Here is a 17,985-nt window from a genome sequence, read left to right on the forward strand (position 1 = left end):
GGAGTGCGTGGAGTTCACAACTGCCTTCAACTGGTAGCCGACAGCTATATCCATCCACCGCTGGAAGACTGAATGACCAGCTAACAGCCAACAATCCGACCCACTCCCTTCAGCCCCAGCAAAGCTTTGTCTGAGATATGTTTTCAGCTGAAATCTTGGGCATTTTAAGAGTGTGCTGCCATTTTGAGAAGCCATAACCAGGCTATTTGATTACAGTAATTTAATACCTTTGAAATCCTACTCCATGCAAACTTTCCTAGCTTAGAAGTGATTTTGTATTTCCACTAAATGCCAAATTGCACCTTTTTAAACTGCTTAATCAGCTTATAATCAATTTAGCTCCTGTTCCTTAAGCATCCTGTCAGTGCTGCAATCAGAATTAAGAATAATAGGACAATTCAGGCTGGCAGGGACTCTGGGAGGTTTGCAGCCCAGCTTCCTGCTCGATATAGCCACAAGGTCAGAGCAGGTTGCTCAGGGTTTTATCCAATTTGGTCCTGAAAACCCTCAAGGATGGAGACAGTACAACCTCTGGGGCCCCCTCTCCACCATCCGAGTGTCTTCATGGGGTGAAGTTTTTCACTATGTCAAGTCAGAAAAGTTCATGTTCTTGTTTATTTCAGCAGAACTCTCTGTCTTCTGTACCGTCTTTGTACTTGAAGCTATGGACCTGATGAAGAAGTCATGTGGTGACATTCTCCAGCCTGTGTTATGCTGGAGGTCACATCAGAGTAGATGAAGATAGTAATCCCTCGCGGACTCTGTATCTGGGCATCTTCCCCAGAGACTCTTAAACAGGAAGAAAACATTCCAGTCACTCAAGAATCTAAACAAGACAGAATTACTCCCAATTTAAGCCTGCAAAGGGGAGAAGGAAAAAAGACAACTGACTTTGTCGTGTTTAGGAAGCAGGGCCTGAAGGGAGCACAACAGAAGAGCACTGCTTTATTTGTTAGCTCCTTCCTCCGACACTGCCCAAGCCCACATGGTGTAGGCAGACAATTACAGTTCAATAAAAGCTGCAGCTGCCTCAAGGACTTGCTGCTCCAAGTGACTTCTTCAGCCTGCTTACCAAAGTGCACAGAGATAAAGTAGAAAAACACGGCTTGAGGCAACGGACTACAGAAGTTGTCCTTGCGACCCATGGAAATAAACCCCTTTAAAGGTGTTTAAATAGTGAGGCTCCTAGGTGTCTAGAAAAACAATTAGTATTATGGAAGGACAAAAGTTTATCGCAAAGCTAAACAAAACCCCAACATGCTATAAAAATCCATGCTTGGGCCTACCACTGAGAGCTTCACCAGAGTGACCTGAGCAGAGTGAAATCTCCTCCATCCTGCTCCTGCATTCCCGTTCAATGAGGGGCGGCACAGGTCAGGGTGTGTGGCTGGCTTCACACAGAACTCGTTTCCAGAGCTGTCAGCTGCTTTAAATCCACTTAAAAATGGACAAAGGAAATGGGGAATAATGGGAATAAGAACAAGGTCATCATCAGTAAAATACCCCACAGGCTGTGAGTCTGTTTCCCAAAGACAGTCCTTAAAACTTTGCTTCAAGCAGAAGTGCTCCTCATGTTCAGCACCTGTTTTCGTCACGTTCACACAACTCTGAACAGCTCCTCGGCTCCCGTACCAGCCCCCTTTTCTCCTGCCACCAGTTCAGTATTGGCAGGAGAGCAGCTGGAGGAAGAGGCCCTTCACCAGCATGACTGGAGAAAGCAGAGAGGAGCCAGAGCGCAGGAAGCAGGCGGGCTAGTGAGCGGCCACAGGCCAGAGGTTATGGTGCTGTTGTAAACACCGAGAGGCACTTGTGTTAAATACGGTATTCATAACTATTTATAACTTGACTGCATGTGGTTAAAAGAAAAAAAGCACAACAAGAAACAAAGGAAAGAAACAAAGCAAAAGCACACCAAGCTGGGCTACCCCCGTCCCTCTTCAAGCAGTTTGCCTGAGGTATGTCAAATAAAAGAGGGCAATTTTAATAGGATTAAGCTGAGAAAAATGTGTACTAGTTCCTATGGACAGCTCCTATAAATCTCACTCTAGATCCCAAACTTATCTGCTAATGGAAAGGCCAACTGAAATCCCATCCACTGGACATATGCCTTTTCCAGAGGAATTCTCTGCAGACCATATGCTGCAAAGATTCAATGCAATAAATCAATCTCCTTAAGTTATAGCCAGATACTATGTTTTAATACTGATGTACTGTTAGTAATGGCATACCTACGCCTGTTTTGTTTTGACATTTGAGTATATCGTGTTTCAAGCTCTATTCCAACTACTTTGAAGAAGGAACAATCTTAATTTTCACCGCCATTAATCTCTCTGAATGAAAGCAGAGGTCTGCATTAATGCTAAACGTAACAGCGACCCTATCGTGCATTTAACCCAAGTCTGCTGCGGAACAGGCAGGAACAAATGGTGCCCAGCACCATAACAAAGCTTATCTCCCTGATCAATTGTGAAAAGCAGAGCATGTAACAATACACGTGCTGAGCTATTACATTTCATTCAGCTGCTTTACTCACGGGACTTGTACAGGCTGGTAGTACCATCTCCATTTTACCAGTAGGAAATCAGAAAGATTCCTTTGAAAGAAAAGCACCTTACCCTGGAATGGGTCCCAGGGTCCCCGATGACTTCTGCTACCTGAATATTGTCTTTGTTGGAGATATCCTGACCCAAATATCCCTTTGGCTTTTTGTGTGCCTACTCAGGGACTTGCTGAGAGCAGAGGTACACAGAACTCCAGATTCAACACAGTGTGCATCTCTTTTTCCTAAGATCTAAGGTCTCCCAAGCAATCATGCCAACAGTTTCACACCACAAATGGGTGAATCCAGAAGATAGTGAGAAACGAATGGGCAGGTGGTCACCACGGTATCTGCAATAAAAGCTCAGGAGGAGTGGAAAGTGGAATACAGATGCAAATGCTGCCTCATGGAATACTTCTTCAAAGTTTTTATATAAAACATCTTTATTTTTTTTTCCATTCACCTTCACTTCTAACACAACCATGGCACAGTCCAACACTCCACGTAGGCTCAAGCAGTCTCTTTCTCTTCCCTGATGTCAACTCGGGGGGGGACAAAGACTTGTAACAGACATCGAGCATTCCTGCTTGTATCGGGGCCCAGCCCCATTGCAGAGACCACAACTCTGTTCCCTTCCTCAGTTTCACCACGTTTGATTCAATCCACAGCAGCAGTAGCGGATATTTACTGATTCCTTCTTACGCTTGCAAGAGATAAGCCTTCAGGATAAACGTTCCTCTAGATGTATCTTACTGAAAACATACAGGCGAAGACACTAGACCTGAAAGCTTGCGTGCTGTTTTTTTTTTTGTTGTTGCTTCTGTATGCCTGTGTGTTACTTGCTTACCATGCCCATGTTCAAGCCACAGATATTTTCTGCATATACAAACTACAATAGCATAGCATGACCATGGAATACTCCAAGACCAAAACTTGGTATGACAAAAGCATGCAAAAACACCAATGGAAGCAAAAACATCTTTCACTGCACCCCAACCTGCAGCCCAACCTTCAATTCCAAAATTCATTCATACCAAAGACACAAAAATAACAAATGTTTTAAGAAATCAAACTTATTTTTCACTATACAAAAAATATGGTGCTGCTTCCTGTGAAATCTTGCTTCTAGCTAAATTGGCAAAGTATAGCTAATAAGGCATAGCTATATCCTTCCTTCTACCTACTAGTTTAGAAAAGAGAAGGGATAAGGTATGGGAAGCAAACCAGAAGTCTGGCCAAGCAAGCAGCAGTCAAGGCCAAGAATAAGGCATTTCAAAGGTTAAGAATGATTACCAATACACGCAACCTCTTGATGTATCATCTCCCAACACTTAGCCACAGGCTGTAACCACATAAACTGCAAAATATTCTGCTGAACTAAGTTTAACATATAAGCATTCTTGTTTGTTACTAATCCAGGTATTTACATATCATCTCACAATTCTGATAAATAGCTCCCAGTTTTTGCACTTGCAAGAAGTATATCAGGGCTCATAAAATAAAACTGCTAAAGTTTACATAATTACAGTGACATTGCTAAGGTACAGCATCCTTTCTCATTACCTGCAGCAACGGTAAAGATTTAGGATCTCTACACTACACAGTGCACTCTTCTGCAAAGTCCTCCTCCTCCAGAGCAACCTATTCAAGCAAAGAGACTTTCACCTACTTGCCTACTCTTCAGAAAAACTAACTATAGTATTAAAAGGAAAACTGTGCTGATCTTAACAGCTCCCTTCTCCAGGCTGTCTGCTTATATAGTTAGCAGGCTTTGCTGTGGTTTCTAGAAAATTACTCTTCTTAGAAACAGTAATTTGGAGACTAACTCACTTCCTAGATCATCTTTTTTGGGTGTGAAGTCACAAGAGGGTGGGAGAGCAGAGTTCTCTCTATTCCTGACTCTCCACTGCCCTGTATTGAACAGCGCTGTACACGCTTCCAAGGGAAGACACCACTCTGCTTAGGCTTTGCTTTCCATCCATGCTGCATCTGCTTAAGTGGACAGACAAAGCACAAAGCAATTCAAATTTAATTAGCTTTCAGTAAGATAATAATGAAATGTAGACCACCTTTAACAATTAACCTGAGAAGCAGAAGCTTACCAGGGACAACTGGCTCAAATGAAAACCTTTTAGGCTACAAACCCCCCTGCTCCCCATATTTAGCAGCCACAATTAACACTTCATACATTTCAGCCTATTCCTGCAAAACCCTCCCACTCATACTCGCTCTTTTAAAGGCTTGATTTCCACAGTCCCTAGAAGTGACGTCAGCAAGGGAACATGCTAAGTACACAGAATGAAACGCAGTTTACGGTTCTTCCTTGCACTTACCTACACTTGTAGGAAATATATCCTCATTGTTAATTTGCACCTCAATCCAGTCCATGAGAAGATTCATGTACTGGGGTGCTGGCAATGCTGTAGGCTTCTTGTACTTCATGTCATCCTGCCACCGGTACTCATACTTAGGGCCTCCAGACATCACGGGGCAGGTCCTCTCTGTGCAGAACTCACAGATAGTTCCATAAATGAGGTTGATCCTGTTGAAGAAGTCAACAACGTGGACAGCTACCCAGTCATTTTGATCTTCTCCGCTGGGCAACTGCACAGCTGCTTTCAAGTCCACACCTGAGTTCAGAGAGGCTTGTGCTCGTTTGTGAAGCTCAAACCTCTGGGTTCCAGGTTCAAACTTGCGTTTTGGACGGAAAGTCTTATCCTTATTAAAGACTTGTTTGAGTGCTATGGACATGTCTTGTAATCTCCTGCTCTGCAGCAGATGGCAGAAAAGCACTGTTGAGATTTAATGCAAGTATCTGAAAACAGTTGCTCCCTGTCACAGGTCTTCCAGGTTCTTTTCGTCACAGAAGTTTGTACCAACTTCAAAGCAGTCTACTAGCTCTTCCACTTGAAAGCCTTCCCGAAAGGCTTCATGTCCCTAAGGATATGGAAACAATATATGTTAATGGTAAGCTCAAGTCTAGACCCATCTGTTTGTTACTGTTTTACCATCAACTTCTAGTAATTATGAGCTGAAAAGTAAACTTAGAATCCAAAACAAGCCAGCCTTAAAAACTGGCCAGTCCCTAACCTGAGTTAAATGAAAAGCTTCATTTTATTTAAAGTAATAAGGAATTAACACCTCTGTCTTTTTAAAATATCTACACACACAAACGCTCTTAAGTTATCATAAAGATGGGAATTAAATATATCTTGTACAATCTTACCATCTTTGTACCATTTTTAAACCAACCCTTCCATTTTGCTGTATTTTACAGTGATTGAGCACCATACCTAATATATGTACAAAATTAGCAGACAAAATACCACGTGACTATTTAGAAGTCTTATCCAACTGTTCCTAAAGTGACAGATGGTATCTCTTAGCATTCAGTCCTCTTCTCCATAGGAAAAAAAAAATCCATGAGCAAGATTTCTCCATATTTGTTCTGTATTTTTAATTAATGGGCTATTTGTTCTGCAGACCTCACAGAATCTAGTTAGAGTGGAACCTACCTACAGTACAGCACAGGAATAATTACTGCATTCCACAGACCTGTACAGAGGTTGTTATCATTTTTGACCCACCCTCCGGAATTCAGCAGCGGTGTTAATTTTCCACTGAACTGCGTAAAATGATTAAAAAGCAATGGTGAAGCTGTCACTTTCTTTATAGCTCTATTCATCTTCTCCACAGGGGAATACTTGGCATAGTGGATCTATGACTCGATGCACAGCACTGCCAGCTGGTCAATGGAAGGGATTGTCCTGCTCTGCGCTGATGCGGCATCACTTCAAGCACCGTGTGTGGTTTTGGGCAATAAAATATAGGAAGGACATAAAAGTGTTAGAGAGCAACCAAAGAAGGGCTATGAAGATGGTTAAGGGTCTACAGGTCAAGATGTACGAGGAGTGGCTGAGGTCCCTGGGTTTGTTCAGCCCAGAGCAGAGCAGGCTGAGGGGAGGCCTCATGGCGGCCTGCAGCTCCCTCACGAGGGGAGCGGAGGGGCAGGCGCTGAGCTCTGCTCTCTGGGGACAGCGACAGGACCCGAGGGAACGGCATGGAGCTGGGACAGGGGAGGGTCAGGCTGGGTGTTAGGGAAAGGTTCTGCACCCAGAGGGCGGTCGGGCACTGGGACAGGCTCCCCAGGGCAGGGGCCGAGGCACTGAGCTGCCGGACTGCAAGAAGCATTTGGACAGTCCTGTCAGACATATGGTCTGGTTTTTGGGTAGTCCTGTGTGGAGCCAGGAGTTGGACTCATGGTCCTTGTGGGTCCCTTCCAACTCAGAATACTCTATGTACCTACTCTGACTCGCAACAGAATGATTTTAGCAAAAGTAGTTTTAACAGCCAGCCTGACTGAAAAAAAGTAAATTACTGCTTTAGAGCCTTGTTTCTTGTTACATATTCAGATGCGTGAAAGAGTATTAGCATCAGTAAATGCAAGCAATTAGTAGGTGATAGGATAGATAGGGGCTAGCTCAACAAGAATTTTGTTTTAGTATCAAAGGATTTACAATTAAAGACTCAGAGAGCAAACATTTCATGCTGTGCATTATTTAAATTAAATAACACAATGTTTTACATTTGCACAGTTCTACAAAAATCATACCCTATCGGTGCATAATGAATACTCTCCAAGGGATTATGCGTGCTCCACTGTTTTCCCTGAAAGAAATCACATCCGTGAAAATTCTGCTAGGTTGTGTGTTGAAAGCACTGCATTATTCTGAAGACAGTTGCCCAAAGCTTTGCTGAGGGGCAGAAAGGACTAGAAAAAGGTAGTTATTTTTTCTTAAGCACCACAAGAAAGTTGCACATACCTAAGCAAAGAGAAATCTAATGTGCTAGAGCCCATCTCCATGCAGTAGAACAAAAGCACCATGAAAAATACTCTCCCAAATGGCTGGAAGATTAGCATCCACTCAATTTACCAGCAAAACGCAGCTAAATAAATCCAGAGACATGTTTGCTTCTCCTTTTGCTGATAGCACAGCTTTACACTACCACGCAGAGATACTCCAATCATGAATTCATAAACAGACATACTTTCTGTGCCAGCAAAATGTTAGACGTTCAGGGATGAACTCCATGCAGACCACTGTCAGATCTGACATGGCCCCTGACATAGTGTTCAAGCACAGTGCAGAAGTGCTGCAACCTGATGAAGGTCAGGGAAAGACTTGAAATAAAGCTAGCCTTGTAACAATTTAGTTGTGTCATTGGCAGGAAATGAGGGCACTTTAAAGAGACAACTTTTGCCCTACAGTTTGTTGTTTGTTGCTACGACCCGAAACTTCCATCTCTCAGATGCTTAGAAGCTCTGCGGCTGTTTAACGCCCTTACAAAGGACTGGCGAGTACTGCTGCTCAGACCGAGCTGGTGAGTGGCACACTTTGAGATGGCATCGAGCCAAAGTCCCAGTCTGCAATAACAAGGATGCTAGCAGTGGAGCTTTACAGCTCAGGTAACTAATTTTTCTAGTCTGGCACTCTAACGTGGCCACTCGGATTCCCTTCCTCACCTGTAAACATTTACCATTCACCATAACGTGACAGGAGTTTTTATTTAAAACAGCAAGCTGAGCACCAAATAAAACTCATCTTCAAAAGATATATTTTGAAGCACAGTACTTACTGCTGTTAAACCTTTTCCAAGAAAAACAGAAGGCACCATATTTTATAAGCTATTTTCTACTGAATATACAAACGTTATCATATTTAATATGTTCACTCAGCATGCATTCAGTAAGTTTGCAGAAAAACAATTAACAGACAAACCAATTAAGAGGTAAAGCAACCAAAACATTCACCAAACAACTCATTATCTTGACTCTTCTGTGTACCAAAACTTGATTTTTTTCCTCTGTCTCTTAAAACGTCACAGAAGGCTGTGCAAAACTAGGGACAGGTTACTTGCTTTCTCAAATACTTTCACATACAAGACAGAAAAGTGTATGGTCTGAATTTGACAGAAATACTACAGTGAATCAGCCCTCTGAAATTATTTTGTATACATTGCTTCCTGAGGGTATTTGCTGTCTATTTAACCCTGTTCTTCACTCAAAAGCTAGCAGAAATGAATGAAGAAATAAAGAAGAATTTTGAGACACCCCCCTACTGCTTAAACAGACCTCGATCTTGCAGGTTATACAATGCCCTTACTGCCCCCACTAAAGCAACCAGCTCAGTCAGGCATTTCTAAACAGTTACGAACAGCATTGCCAATACTTTACTGGAAGAAAGAAGCTTTCATTTTACTTACAAGGGACAAAAGAACAGTCTAAGCATCAGCTTGTGGCTCAGCAGAGTACCTGATTTTCAGCTGAGATTCACGCAGGCACTTTAGGTTTAGACTCTTCAAAGACTTAAACTAATAGGAAAGCTCTAGCCACAGTCAAGGCTCTAAAAGTATCGTTATTGCTTAGGCAATAAAGTGCTGGTACTTAATAACAGGACGGCCACTCCTCTGCTTTGGACTGAATCACTAAACCTTTGCAGAAACTCATGCACCATTAGACTTCCAACACCTTGTAGCACTGTGGATCAACAACACGTGATGAGAGGTTTGTCATTCCATCATGGATCACATACTGTCAATTAAAACTTTGTAGTGTTAGACTTATAAAGCAAAGCTATTGCTTCAAAATCATACAGCATTATCAAAAGAAACTCATCAGATAACCTTAACAACAAGCAATGAGGAAAATTTCATGATTTTTAAAGTACCAAGAATCTAACTTGGCTTGCCTGTCATCATTTTCACTTCCATGACAATTTTAATCTGCAGAGAATGAGAAATGCTCCCACTTTCATTATCTGGTCTTGACTAAAAGCTCCTTGAAGTCTATAGTAGAGTAGCACCCTCCTTCCACATAAAATTGTGACTATTCCTAATGCATTTGGCACTGTTTTGTGTTCAAGTCTCCTCTCATAGCCCAGTAATGACCGCAGAACTTCTGATCTATACTAGTGTCAAAGGCCGAAGAAAATGGCTTCTGATACTTTATGACGGATTCTAACTATACACATAGAGACCATGTTCTGGATGCACTTCTGAACTATACCCTTCATTTGTGGCTGTCCTGGTATGGGCATTGCAAGTAGATAACTCCTTCTAACATTTCAGCTTCTCCTCTTTCCTCTCGGAGTAGTGCATTTCTGAAGAGGTGTGATAGTCACCTGCAGCTTTTCTTGAGTGACTATTCCATGTCACAAATGATGTAGTTTGGTGGATTCCTTTGTTGGCAAAGTCATGACTGGGAATGGTTGCCCCAGATTTGGAGATGGTCTCAGAATGAAGAATTAGACCCACAGAATCTTCATGTGTGACATTAGCACCACAGTAATCAACGCCGTCCCCAGCTTTGTGTAGAAACATGCACATATAGAAATTTAGGCCAAGCTCACAGCAACTCAGCATAAACAGCAGGTATACTAAGTCAGCACACGGAAATAATAAACCAGTCCTACCCACACAAATACCACACACACAGAAAAAAAGTAAAGCTTGATCACCGTCCTATCTGAGTCACTAACGAGTTAAAAACCTACTACATCATTTCTTCATACACTTTCTATTAAATCATAGGTAATACTAACATTAAGTGACACACTGTTTACAAACACGCCGTTCATCACAGCACTCTAGTGAGCACTACACTTAGAGGGCTGCTGGGAATGTAGCTGGTACAATTCACATTTTATTCATCAAGGAAGTGAAAAGATATGATCTCTCCAGCAACAATGACACGGTAAGCTGTCTGTCCAGCAAGACAGTCTGAAAATCAACTTTTCATCCACTTATTTTTACATTTTTTCTTTCCAAAATGTAAGCCTTCATTCTGAGCACTTGCACTGTCTGATTCAAAGACAGCTGAAGCCTGTAGAAAAGCACATATTAAATCAAAATCCCATTGAGCACCAACATTTTGTAGACTTCTTATGTTTGACTTCATATTTCACTATGCATTTTACTACAGCTACATTAGACATCACGGGCAACAAATATTTTAAATGGAGGCGCAAATACATACCAATGCTCCTTTTTGAATGTACACTTTCTCTACATCCAGGCTCCTGTTTGAGAGCCAGTATTATAACATATAATGAACAGGTTCTCTAACACACTTAAGTATGAAGAATTGAGTGAGCAAAGGCCTGTCTTGAAGTCTGAAAACACCTTTCCTATTTACACATCAAAAACCATCCAAGTGAGTAGAAACAATAATATCCCTTGTATCTTATTTACATACTTAAATTTGTGCAATTCAGATAAGTTTTATCTGTAATCACAAGAAAAAAATGTTGCGCAATCATGCTGTGCAACTTCATGAAATGCAAAGTTTCCTCATGAACAAAAAGAAACACACACACACAAAACACCTTACCAACCTGTAACATAGATTTGCATTAGGGTTTTGGCAGAGTCAAAACAGAAAGGAAAAAGGATCAAGGCAAATTTAGGTTACTGAGAAAATGGTTCTTAAAAAGCACATACATGGGAACCAGATTTTGAAGGTTATTATATCTTTTTTCTACATGTTATCCTATTCTCAAGAGTCTTGCAAACTCCATAAAGAGTGGGCTCCCAGTCTTCTGCAAGTACTTCTGTGTACTTCTGCAAGTCTCAGAAGTACACAGAAAAGCATAAACAATGACTTTGTTTCCCAGGTGCTGACGTGCTTGGTTTCTCCATGGTTTCTACAGCAAAAGCTTTCACGAAGAGCCAACATTATTAAAGAAAAATATGTCCTGCTGCAGCTTTTGTCCATATTTTGTGTTATTTACCTGGAGACATAGAGCATTTTAATTAATACGCAAAATAACAACAGAAACTGGTAGCATCCAATGAAAGGAAGTTAACTGATGCTTGAGGACAAGAATTTGCTTATGATAACAGAAGTTCCAGCAGCTTTAGATGAAGTTGCAGTTTGGCTTAAAGTCCTTCTCACAAAAGGATTCCTGTGGTTTCTTCACTTCTCTCTAAAGGTACCAGGACTACCTTACATTAATCCTTATATAATAACTGTAAGAACAACACTGAGGCTTCAGGGTTCTCAGGTGGAAAATGCTGACTGTAAAGTCAAAGAAATCAAAGGGCTGAAACACCTCTGCTATGAAGACAGGCTGAGGGAGTTGGGGTTGTTTAATCTAGAGAAGAGAAGGCTCCAGGGAGACCTCATTGCAGCCTTCCAGTACCTAAAGGGGGCCTACAGGAAAGATGGGGAGAGACTTTTTACAAGGGCAAGTAGTGATAAGACAAGGAGTGATGGCTTTGTACTGAAAGCTGGGAGATTTAGATTATATGTAAGGAAGAAATTCTTTACTGTGAGGGCGGTGAGGCACTGGCACAGGTTGTCCAGAGAAGCTGTGGATGCCCCATCCCTGGAGGTGTTCAAGACCAGGCTGGATGGGGCTTTGAGCAACCTGGTCTGGTGGGAGGTGTCCCTGCCCATGGCAGAGGGTTGGAACAAAATGGTCTTTAAGGTCCCTTCCAACCCAAACCACTCTATGAAAAACCTTCTGTGATAAGTCTTCCCAAAGTCAGAAACATTTCCCATATATAGCAACATAGCTATAGCTATCAATAGCTAGCAATAGCTAGCCTTTGTGCATGGGGAGACACAAGGAGCAAGTACTTTCCTGGGACTACTAAAAACCACAACTGTAAAAGATCAGAGAAAACAATATAAAGAGGATTTTAATAATTGAGGTGTCCAGGTTCAATGAAATAAATATAAATGAGTTTTGACTTGATTCTTACCTTGTGTAGTGCAGGAACTTCTTTTCTGTCCCTCCTCTACCCCATTTCTAAGCTATAATATTGGAAAGGGAGAGCAGAATACAATGGATACCTGTCTATAAAAGCTGTGTCCTTCAAAAATGAACATACTCCTGTAACATTTGACAAACACGAATTTCATTGGATCAGCTTCTGCCTGAAAATCTAACCTAAACTAGTATTGCGGCGACATTTGATAAAGGGAACAGAATCGTGCTTTATGCTTCTGAGAAACTATAGAGATTTTCACAGGGATTAAATTTAAAAACGATACAGAACAGGGTCAGTCCCTCTGTTGTGGCTGAGTAGCAATGGCTTACACAGGGGTGAGCGGACATACATCTTAGGTGTGAACTTCATTACACAAATGAAGCATGCTTTTCACTACAAGGATAAATGCTTCTCTTTTTAACAGGGCACTCACTTCTCAACCAGTATCAGTCTTTTACGAGTATAAAAGGAATTACATCCCATCTGAAGTTCTAGAGAGGTACAATTTAAGGTGAACTGAAAAAGTTCGCTCTCCCATAATTACAATACAGAAACTTTAAAATATTCATGGTTTAGATTACACTGAAGACTACCCTGTTTCTGTAATTCAGGAACTCAAGGTCTTGAGCTTCTACAGATTGATATTCATGCATGGGTGTTACTGTAATTTCTTTCTGAAAAGTTCTGTCCTGCCTCAACTCTCTCTTTCACGTTCCTCCTTCTTACCATGCCTTCTATGATATCTGGTCCAGGTGCTTACATTCCCTTGCAGGAGCTACATGAGACTGAGAACTAAACCACACTAATTGAAGAGACCACTCATTTTTCATCCCAGTCAATTTATTTGATCCTCTGCTTGGCTACACAGCACAGGGAAGAGGACAGCATGAATCAAGGTCTGTGGAGGGCAGAGGCTGGGACAAGTGGGACAAGAGGAGTTCCTTTTTAGCCACAGCCACTTCAGTGAATCACAGCGTTTACCATTGCCATCTCAGACCTCCCCAGCCCTTAAAGCAGGTAGGGAACTCCCTTTAGCTCAGGCAACTATTGAGGTTGAATTTTGACAGGCTGACAGATCACGCAGGGAAGAATTAAGTTCTGACAGTCCCACTGAATGCTGTTTTTTGGCTACGCACCCAGGTTCTTCCAGTTCTCTTCTTGGTTCACAGGCTTCAACTGGTCTGAGCTGTGGCTAGCATGCTTACAAGCACTGCCACGAAACCACATGCTCGATAAGTACACAAACAGCCTCTGCTTTCAGTGATCAAGTGCTTGTGACCTGCTACCTCCTTCCACCACTAACAAAACAAAGCCTTTACAAATGCAAGTGCGTGGTTTGACCAGCTGGTCCTATAACCACTGCTCTTGCAAACGCTTACCATACCAGTGGATTGCGTGGTTGGGCTGACTTACTGTGGTAGGAGCAGCAACAGAACCAGCTCACTAACCCTGCTTATGCCAAAATCTTTCGGTTTCTGTAGATGGGAGTCCCTACCACAACAGGCTACGGTTCTTACACTTTTATAGCATGTTGTTGCAGAATTTGCTGTGACAGAGAACTGTTATAATCTTTCATTCCTTTAGAAATATTGACAGGACTGGTGAAAGGTGTAAGAAAAATATAACAGCTTTGAGAGAAGAGATACAAATTGAACTATTTGGTGATTCTCTGTGATAATACACGTCTGTCTCCTCCAGTTTGCTTTATTTCTGACTCCAACTAGTTTCAACTATGCTGCAGTCAGTAGGAGCTCTGACACCGACTTAATAGAGGTAAAATTTTACATTTACTCTCTGAACACTCTCCCTTGAGAGGAGAATAAGAACTCATTAAAGTATGGTTTAACTTCATAAATCTCTTTGTCGTGTTCAGCTTAACTTGCTCCTTAATCTACACTCTGGCTTTTAAAAGCACCGGCACAACCAAGTATACAGAGTTAAAATACGACTTCCTGCTCACCCCTACTCTCTAAGGCCATCCACACAATTCCCAAACACAAAAGCCTAAAACCTGAGCTTTCATGTGAATCCACTGAAGTCTGCTGAAAAAATGCCCATGTCAGGTCACGCGAGTGATAGGGAACAGCAAAACATGCACATACAAAAACGTTCCAGCGGTCTGAGATCTGAACTCACGGCCTCACTCTTCTCCTTTGTGTACAGGCTAAGCAGAGGTCCTTCTGTACGCGGCGAGACAGCAGCTTATCTGCTAGAAGTCAGCAGTTTATCCCCTGGGACTTCAAGCTCCCTACTCTGCCTCCACTGGCCAAGCTCGTTATTTTTGGGCCAAGACTTAGTTTCAGGAAACCACATATGTGTTCAAGAAAAAAAGTCTAAATCATACATTCCATCTCACGGTGTCATTTCAATTGAAACCACTCATTTTCATGCAGAGAAACAGAGATACAAATGCAAAGTCATGTTATGTACACTACACCGGCCAACACAAATAACTAAGGCTCTGCTGACAAAACAGGGCTTCCCGTAACCTTACGTGCTGAAAAACAGATGCAGCATCTGTTTGACATCCATTCAGACTCTTTAGCCTTAGCCTGGCTTCTTCCAGCAAAGTTCAAGTTGACTGGCTCAAGGTGGACACGGGAGAGGCAGGTTGCTGACAGAGAGCCTCAGCAGCAGTCCAGAGCAGCTCAGGATTTCAGAGATGTCTTCCACAGCACACATCTGCCAGCAGCATCAGCCAGTGTGCTGCACACTTTATTAAAGACACTGATAACGCTCAAGACAGCATAGCGATCTTGCATTAAAAACAATTACCCTTAACTCCATGATGCTGAGACAAAATTTGCCTAAAATCACGTGGGAGTTAGTGACTGAGGTGAAGCCTGACCCCATGCAGCCCCTCAGCTGGACCTCCATGAACCCAAAACTGAGTGGGGCTGCTATGGGCACTAAGAACTGCAGTAAGAAGACAGCAAAAGTAGCTTCACTGTTAACCATGGGCAGGGGGTATTTATTTGTCTTTATAAAGCAGCGTGAGCCCAGGCAAACTACACAGTTCTTCACAAACAGAGAAATATAAAAATGATACCTTAATTGTAAATATTTAAATTATTTATGCCAGAAGTCTAAAATCCTGTCCTGAAGTGCACATTCAGCAGCTGTAGGGACCAATCCACTGACTTTAATGCACAGCTCTGCATAACTATCAGAAGAGCTAAGTAAGAAAGATCAGAAATCTTTGTTTCCCATGGTTTGGATCAAAGTACCCAATGTATAGTGGGGTAGTGAAAGTGGCAGCAACTACAGTTAATTATGGACATTTTCAAACTCAGACCAAAGAGACTTAGTGTCAAGGCATTCCTACTTGTGTCTTTTGAAGAATACGAAAGATTTCACAGATCTAAGAGAGACGATTTTGTAAGCCAAAGGTCTGGTGGTCCAGTACTTTGCAACATGGCAAGTCCTACTGCGCTACAAAAGCATGTAATCACAAGGCATGGCCTTTGCAGTCAGAAGTAGGGTCACAGATGTCTGGTTGTGTGATCCGTGCTTTCGAAATTCAGAAAAATGCATCATCCACAGTGTTCATTTGTTTCTTGGTCTTAACTTGCAGGACTAAACTGACTTGAAGGCTGAAGAAATTTTTTCTGCAGAGGACTGTTCTGATCACCACCCTGCAATTTTACCGTGTTCAACCTTATCATTTGGTCAAAATGACCTACTATTATGCACTGAGGGAAAAACACAGAATCAGCTAAATATACGCATCCCCATAAACCAGACTAGAAACAGAATACCTGGGATGAGGTAGTCATCCACACTCCAGTGCTCTAAATCAGCAGCCTGTAATTTGCAGGATTCACTTGTTTAAAAACAAACAAAAACAGTGCTTTCTTTGCCATCTGGGAGACCAGAGAGATAATGTGAGTAAATGAAGTCAGAGACATGATCTATCGAACACTTACTATTGGAAAGAAAACTGAATATAATAACTACCTCCTCTGAGGACAGCCTGACTCCTCTCCAATTCACGATGACACAGCTGTTGCTGTAACAAGGATTGTTCATTGCAACAGAGAAAATGTGAGCTGAAAACATCCTTCAGTGCAGTTTATCAAAGCCTAAGTAGCCAGGACCATACTAACTGCATACCTCTGCAAGAATCACCAGACAGGAAGATAAAGCACTAACACCAGAGGAGCCATGCACTAGCATTAAGTTGTAGCAGACAGCTAAGGAACAGCCCTCTTCCCCCTACACTCCCAAGAAGCTTCTAGTTTATGGTACGGCTTTATCTCTCCAGCAAACTAAACTACTGAAGATTTCAAAGCCTTTTCTCTGCCACTACGTGCTGCTTAATCCATATTGTGCTCCAGAAGCCACTTAACATGGCAAACAAAACTTATACTCACTAGCTGATCTGGAAGGAGAGTTTCAGTGGTTTCTTAATTAGCCCCCATGGTAAGCAGTTTATATGCAGAAGCACAGCATTTAATTATTCTTTACAGTCTGGTTTTGTGGTCAGATCAACCATCATCCGGCACTAGCTCTCAGACTGGTTTTCATGTTTCCCTAAACAGTTTTGTACGCTGTAGTACGCTGCTTCCAGCCATATACAAACAACTTTACTGTGAGACCCACAGGACCAGTCTCTCAACAGGTACAAAAAGAGGAAAACTTCCTTCCCTGCAAAATAAGCATCTGGCTTCTCGAACCAAGGTGCCCACAGCTGTTGCCAGTAAATACTCAATGCTACAGAAAGAAGGGAACAAAAATCATTACTTACACAACATGTAAAAATGATCAGTGAGGGATGGTTAAGATGGGTCCTTTCCCGACCATGATAACAAGCAGTTTACTCTGAAGCAGAATAACTGATTACTCGTTGGGGTCTGTGTGGCCGCAGCAGACAGCTAACAGCGAAAGCACAGCTGACGGTCATCGAAGGGCAACATTTGAAGGACTCCAGTCTGAGCTACAGTCTTTCTCTGCCTGGCACAGCTCAATTCACCTCTAACTAGGAACCGATTGCTGATTTAATTAAAAATTGTCTGTAAAGCTGGCACAGCTTTAAAGTGGGAGGTGTCAAGGTGGCTGAGCTTCCTCCTACAGAACTAGTTTATGCAGCGTGTTTCGCACACCATAATTTCAGTACCTCCCACACAAAATCTGACCAAGAAAAAAGAAAACATCATAGCTTCCCATTTCTACTTGTAGGCTTGCATGTAGTACATACGGTGATTCAGAAGCAAGGTCTCCATCTGTCTTGCGACCCAGTCACAGCAACACCATTACAGATATTTATTTGCTGATATAACTCCAAAATTTTAGTAGGGAGGTTCTGTGGTCAGTTTCATAATAAACCCACAAAACTTTAAGGTGGTTTTCTGTCATACCTCATGCCATGACCTCAAATCTCATAAAGCAGAGCTCTCTGCCAGACAGGAGAGTTCAGAGAGAACTGCTACAAGGTATTTAAGTCCTGGCACTTTTCCCTAAGGGATGGTAGATGCTGGGGATCCTATATCACAGGAGAGGTTGTACTATCAAACACACATCCAAACCAATGGATAGTTACAGTGGTTGTAGCAGCAGAGGAGTTCACATCACCTCTAACAAATCATTGAAAACATACAGACACAACCTGCACACCTGAATAGTCTAATTCTCTCAAAATAAGATTTCATAAGACTCACACACTTGTATAACCC

General features: G+C 42.1%; 1 protein-coding gene across 1 annotated transcript in view; it reads right to left on the minus strand.

Moving 5' to 3' along the window:
- Window positions 1–17,985, minus strand: part of MOB3B (MOB kinase activator 3B) — a 90,714-nt gene that overhangs the window by 46,924 nt on the left and 25,805 nt on the right. The window contains exon 3 of the mRNA XM_048050074.2: window positions 4,873–5,476. Within this exon, the coding sequence (XP_047906031.1) occupies window positions 4,873–5,290 (418 nt within the window). The 5' untranslated portion in view covers window positions 5,291–5,476. The remainder of the gene's footprint in view (window positions 1–4,872; window positions 5,477–17,985) is intronic.

Source organism: Anser cygnoides, chromosome Z (genome assembly GCF_040182565.1).
Source record: "Anser cygnoides isolate HZ-2024a breed goose chromosome Z, Taihu_goose_T2T_genome, whole genome shotgun sequence".
Classification (NCBI taxonomy): Eukaryota; Metazoa; Chordata; class Aves; order Anseriformes; family Anatidae; genus Anser; species Anser cygnoides.